At 39.7% G+C, this 6,441-nt stretch overlaps 1 protein-coding gene across 1 annotated transcript in view; it reads left to right on the plus strand.

The window, feature by feature from the left end:
- Positions 1 to 4,885, plus strand: part of NDUFS1 (NADH:ubiquinone oxidoreductase core subunit S1) — a 58,901-nt gene extending 54,016 nt beyond the window's left edge. Inside the window, exons 17-19 of the mRNA XM_006142455.3 lie at positions 1,252 to 1,386; positions 1,492 to 1,564; positions 4,509 to 4,885. Of these exons, the coding sequence (XP_006142517.1) occupies positions 1,252 to 1,386; positions 1,492 to 1,564; positions 4,509 to 4,600 (300 nt within the window). The 3' untranslated portion in view covers positions 4,601 to 4,885. The remainder of the gene's footprint in view (positions 1 to 1,251; positions 1,387 to 1,491; positions 1,565 to 4,508) is intronic.
- The last annotated feature ends 1,556 nt before the right edge of the window (positions 4,886 to 6,441 follow it).

A 6,441-nucleotide genomic window follows, 5' to 3' on the forward strand; every position in this document is an offset into this window, starting at 1 on the left:
AAAAAAAAAAAAAAAAGAAAGCCCCAGACCCAGCGACTTAAAACTCATGCCAGGGGACCACCAGGTGATGTGGTGGTTAAGGTGCTGAACACTCCCACATGACTGACCACAGTTCAAGTCCTAGACCTGGTGGCTTGCTTTCTCACTTTCTCTCTCTGGTCAAATTAAAATAAATGAATAAATAAATAAAATTAAATTAAATAATTCTTTTAAAAAATTGAAGAACAATAATAATTAATGTAATTTAATTTAAAAAAAAACTCATGCCAGACACATGTGCATGTGTGCCCAAGATCCCATGAGGAGAACAGAGAAGGGATTCATGACCAGTCCACTGGGAGGTGATATCTTGCTTTCTGTCTCTCTCTCTCTGGCGAGAACATATGCCCTATAACAAAAATATCTTTTTAAAAAAGAGAAGATCTCAAGAAGCATTTAAGATTAGCATAGTATTTTCTTTAATCATTCAATAATGAATCTATTTTCTTTTTTTTTCCCTTAGTTTTGCTATAGGGCACATGCGCTTTCTAGACAACGTCAGACGGGAAAGCAAGAAATCACCCATGGGGGGGTGTTCTTTCTCAGTCTTCTTTTGGGATTATTGGCATGTACACACACAGGCCCAAGCCACAGGTTTTCAAACTGTGGTTTTCAGACACACAAACCACAGAGCTGGCCATGTTGGATCCAGCTGCCTTAATCACCATGCAAACTGGCTGGCCCAGAATCTATTTTCTAAAGATAAATTACTAATTTACTGACAATTGTTTACAAATTAGAATTTTTGACAAATATGTTCCTCACTTAAACTGATTCCTTAAAAAACATGCTGCTGGGACCAGCAGTTAGCATAATGGCTATGTTGCTGGACTTCAACGTAGTCAACCGTGATTCAAGTCCCGGACCCAGCAGCTTAAACTCATGCCGGGTGCGTGTGCGTACATGCCCAAGATCCCGAGAGGAGAATGGAGGAGAAGGGATTGTGGCATGGCTATCCCCCCTCAGGGGTGATTTCTTGCTTTCTCCCTCTCTCTCTCTCCCTCTCTCTTTTTCTGGTGAGCGCATGCGCCCTATAGCAAAACCCTCTCAAAAAAAAAAAAATATATATATATATATGCTGTTGCTGCTGCTGCTGCTGCTAACAGACAACAAGAGGTTTTTCAGTAATACTGCATTATTTCATCATAGCTGCAATATTTACTATTTGGAATTTGTAAGCATTATATCATTTGGGGACCTGATATGTTGTAGATTGCAGGTATAACTCTTCCATATGATACTCTGGATCAAGTGAGGAATAGATTGGAAGAAGTCTCTCCTAATCTTGTTCGATACGATGATGTGGAAGGAGCTAATTACTTCCAACAAGCAAATGAACTCTCCAAGGTAAAAACCTGCCTACATACTGTTTTCGTAATGGTTTATGCACTGATGGGTGTAACGGTACTAGTTTTCAGTACTATTATTGGTTTCTTATTCCTTTTTTTGTAGTTAGTGAACCAGCAACTTCTTGCTGACCCACTTGTTCCACCTCAGCTAACTATAAAAGACTTCTACATGACAGGTACGTATGTGAACGGCGGGAGGGAATCAAGCCACCTCATTTAACATTATGATTCCACTCTGTGGTCTGTAGCATTTGCCATTTTTAATTTTTTTTTTTTTTTTAAGAATTATTTAACTTTTTTTTTTTCATTTGTTTATTTCAATTTGACTAGAGAGGGATGGAATGAGAGAGAGAGAAAAAGTGAGAAAGCAAGCCACCAGGTTCAGGACTCAAACAGCAGTTGGCCATGTAGGAATCCAATGTCTTTTAACCATCACGCCACTTGCCAGCTCTGCCATTTTTTTTCTTTTTGTGAGAGGTTTTTGCGATAGGGCGCATGCGCTTGCCAGAAAGACAGAGAGATAGAAAGCGAGAAATCACCCCTCAGGGGGGATGGCCACGCCACAATCCCTTCTCCTCCATTCTCTTCTCAGGATCGTGGGTATGCCCGCACCTGCGCCCGCATGAGTTTAAGCCACCGGGTCTGGGACTCGAACCACAGTCAACTACGTGGGAGTCCAGCGACAAAGCCATTACACCATTTGCTGGTCCCAGGCCCTGCCATTTTTAATTTTTAAAGATGTTCATTCACATATTGGAACTAATACAATCCTATTTTCCGATTATACTCTGTTTTTGTTTCTGGAATATGAAGCGTTAACAGCTTTTAAATATAAAATTTTGCTATTGTAAAAAAAAAAAAAAGAAATCACTGTATAACAATGTAAATAGACTTTTTCAAGGGACCAGCAAGTGGTGTAATGATTATGTCACTGGCCTCCCACATAGTTGACCGCAATTTGAGTTCCAGACCCAGCGGCTTAAAACTCGCGCTGGGTGTGTGTGCGCCCAAAAGTTCTGAGATGAGAATGGAGGCGAAGGGATTGTGGCATGGTCTTCTGCCCCAGGGGGTGATTTCATACTTTTTGTCTCTCTGGCTAGTGCATGTGCCTACAGCAAAAAAATCTCTCTAAAGAAAAAAAAGATAATTTTTCAAAAAGATAACTGAATGTTTTTCTGAGATTTATAGACAGAAGAATGAAAACATTTAACTATGAAACATATGAGACATTACTTCTGCGGTATACTGTTAGGAATATTCTTCAGAAATGCATACCCACTGAAACTTTTTTTTAAGAATTATTTATTTAATTTTATTTATTCATTCATGTATTTTAATTTGACCAGAGAGACACACAGAAAGAAAGTGAAAAAGAAAACCACCAGCTCCAGGACTCTAAATGTGGTTGGCGAGTGTCCAGTACCTTAACCACCATGCCACCTGCTGGTCTCAAAAACGTTTTCCAGAACTCCAGCAGCAGTTGTTTGCCATGTGGGATCCAGCCACCCAAACCTTCATACCAACTGCTGGCCTTTACTGCCTATCTTAACAGTAAATAAAACATCCAGGTTATGAGGTATTAATAGATGATTTCTAAGTAATTTTCTGAAGTCACAAAGGTTTGTGTTTAAATATTTTTAGTATAGTTCATATCTGATTTTTTTTTTTAGAGAAATTTTTGCTATAGGGTGCATGCGTTCACTCTAGAGACAGAGAAAGACAGAGACAAAATGCAGTAAATCACCCCTCACTCCAGGTATTTGATTTTTTTTTTTAATGAGTTTCTTTAGTTACCTTGTAAAAAGTTCATTGCAGGGGCCACCAGGTGGCATAGTGGTTAGGGGCGCTGGACTCCCACCTGGCTAACCAGGGTTCGAGTCCTGGACCTGGTGACTTGCTTTCTCACTTCCTTCTCTCTCTTTCTCTCATTCTGTACCTCTCTAGTCAGATTAAATAAATAATAAATAAAGCGAGATAAACTAATTTTTAAAGAAAGTTTATTGTAAATTACATATCTAAACCCAAAACCACAATTAAAATCACTGTGCTGAGGCCAGGAGGTGGTGTGGCAGTTGTGAGGCTGGACTTCCACATGGTCTACCGCGGTTCAAGTCCTGGACCTAGAGGTTTGAAAATCATGGTGGGTGCACATGTGCTTGAATTCCACGAGGAGAATGAAGAAGGGATTGTAGTTTGGCTATGCCCCTTGAGGATGATTTCTAATTTTTCCTCTCTCTGTCTCTCTCTCTCCAGTGAGCACATGTGCCCTATGGCAAAAACATTAAATTAAGAAAAAAAGAGAGAGATAAAGAAAAGGAAAAGGAAAAATCACTGTGCTCATTACCAGGAAATAACAATTATTTTTAACATTTTAATTAATCATCTTCTGGGGATATAGACATATTTCTTATTCAAATAAAATAAAAAATAAGATCATTCACTTACTATGGTTGTGTGTGTGCCAACTTTGTTCAAATAATTCTCACACCATAAAATTCACCCAGATAGTGTATATTTCATTGGATTTTACTTCATACTTATTTTTTTAAGAGAGATTTTTGCTATGGGGCACATTTGCTCGCTGAGGAGACAGAGAGACAGAAAGTAGGAAATCACCCCCCCCAATGAGGATGGCCACAGTACAGTTCTTTCCCCATTCTCCTATCTTGATCTTGGGCATGTACACACGTATGCCCTGCGTAAGTATTAAGTTGTCGGTTCCAGCACTTGAACCACACGGTCGACTACATGGGAGTCCAGCGACGAAACTATTACACCATCTGCTGGTCCCATAGTTCCCATTCTTTTGTAAACTTTTTTTCAGTAATAGTAATATGCACATATTTTCCTGTGTTTTTATTACTTTCCTATAATTTTTTTAATGGTTGCATACTGATGCATTGTCTAGCTTTTTAATAATTATTTCATCATTAGTTATTAAAAGCACCTGTCTAATAAGGGGCTTATATTTGGAATGTGTCAGTTACCTATACTTACTTATATAATAGAGCTTTATGATCTTTCCATTGTTATTCCTGACTATGTTCAACACTAGAGTTTTGCTGTATGCTTTTTAAAAGGTTATATTATGAAAATGCACATTTTCTTAATATCTTTCAGATTCAATCAGCAGAGCCTCACAGACAATGGCCAAGTGTGTCAAAGCTGTCACAGAGGGCGCCCATGCAGTAGAGGAGCCATCCATATGCTGATACATCTGCTAGGAAGCCAGTTTGGGTACAGACAGTTCATGGACAGTTACATTGGAGTAACCCCTAAGAGTTTATCTCTTTAAAAAACAACTTTGAGTGATGTAATATTTAAAGTCCTTCCATACTTATTTGAAAATGAGTTGCAGCTGTCAAAGAACTTTGCAGTTTCAAAAACATTTATGTATTGTGTGTGAACATTAATAGCTTAATAAGACTGTATACAGATGCTCTTTCATGTACAAGCATTGATAATCTCCGATGAATACAAAGAAAATCCTTAAAATATGGGCTTTTTGTTTATTTTCTCTTTTTGTTTGTTTAATTTGCTATAGGGTGCACATGCTTGCGAGAGAGAGGAGTGAATGGCCATGCCACAATCCCTTTTCCATTTCTCCTTTCAGGATTTTGGGTGCATGAACTCATACCCAGTGTTTTGGTTCCCCCCTCCACCCAAGCTAAAAGATCCCAGACTCAAACCACACAGTTGGCCGTGTGGGATCCAACCACGCCAACAGTTTATTTTCATAGGTCATTTATATTTGCAAAATTAATGAAATGGTAAGAGCATCCATTAAGACTTAGTTTTTTCTAGTGCTAAAGAAAAGTCTTATGCATTCTATCAAGCTATATAAATATATAATACATCAGATATATGTCTTGGACAATTATAATCATAATAATAGTAGCCAATGATTATTCATCTTTTTTTTTTTTTTTTTTAATTTTGCTATAGGACACATATACTAGCAGGAGAGTCCAGGAAGTGGCATTGTGGTTAAGGCCCTAGATCTCACATGGCCAAGTCCATGGTTCGAGTCCTGGACCAAGCAGCTTGTAAAACACTCTGGGTGCATGTGTGAGTGCCCAGGATCCTAAGAAGAGAATAGGGAAGGGAATCTTTATGGCCCATCCCCCCAGGGACTGATTTCTCACTTTCCCACTCTCTGGTGAGCACATGTGCCCTATGGCCAAAAAAAAAAGTTTTAAAAAAAAAAAAAAAAAGGAAAGAGAAAGTGAGAAATCACCCCTCCCCCCAATGCAGGATGGCCATACCACAATCCTCTCTCCTGTCGAGATTCTGGGCATATGCACACACACACCTAGCCACGTTCTCAAGCCGCTTGCTTTGGGAGTAGAACTGTATAGTTAGCCATGTGGGATCTTGCTGCTACTCCAACCTCCACACCATTCATCATATTTTTCTTCTTTTTCTTTTTTTTTTGTTTTTGTTTTTGTTTTTTTTGTTTTTTTGTTTTTTTGTTTTTTGAGAGATTTTCACTGTAGGGCGCGTGCGCTCGCCAGACAGACAGAGAGAGACATAGAGACAGAAAGCGAGAAATCACCCCCCAGGGGGGATGGTCACGCCGCAATCCCTTCTCCTCTCGGGATCTTGGGCACGCACGCACACGCGCCTGGTGTGAGTTTTAAGCCACCGGGTCCGGGACACAAACCGCGGTCGACTACGTGGGAGTCCAGCGACATAGCCATTACGCTAACTGCTGGTTCCCTCTTCTTTTTCTTTTTTAAGAGAGATTTTTACAATTGGGCATATGGGCTCACCGCAGAGACACGGAAAGTAAAAAATCATCTCCCAGTGTAGATGGCCACACCACAATCCCTTCTCTTACACTCTCCTTTCAGGATTTTAGGCATGAACGTCCATGTGTCCAGTGTGAGTTTCGAGGTGCCAGGTTTGGGACTTGAACCACAGTCAGCCATGTGGAGTCCAGTGATGTAACCACTACGCCATCTGCTGGTCCCCCATTCATCTTTTTCTAAGTGTTAAGTACTTTGGTTTTACATCCTGTTCTTTTTTTTTTTTTGTCAGAGGGTACGTGCAC

Source organism: Tupaia chinensis, unplaced genomic scaffold (genome assembly GCF_000334495.1).
Source record: "Tupaia chinensis unplaced genomic scaffold, TupChi_1.0 Scaffold000076_1, whole genome shotgun sequence".
In the NCBI taxonomy this organism is placed as follows: domain Eukaryota; kingdom Metazoa; phylum Chordata; class Mammalia; order Scandentia; family Tupaiidae; genus Tupaia; species Tupaia belangeri.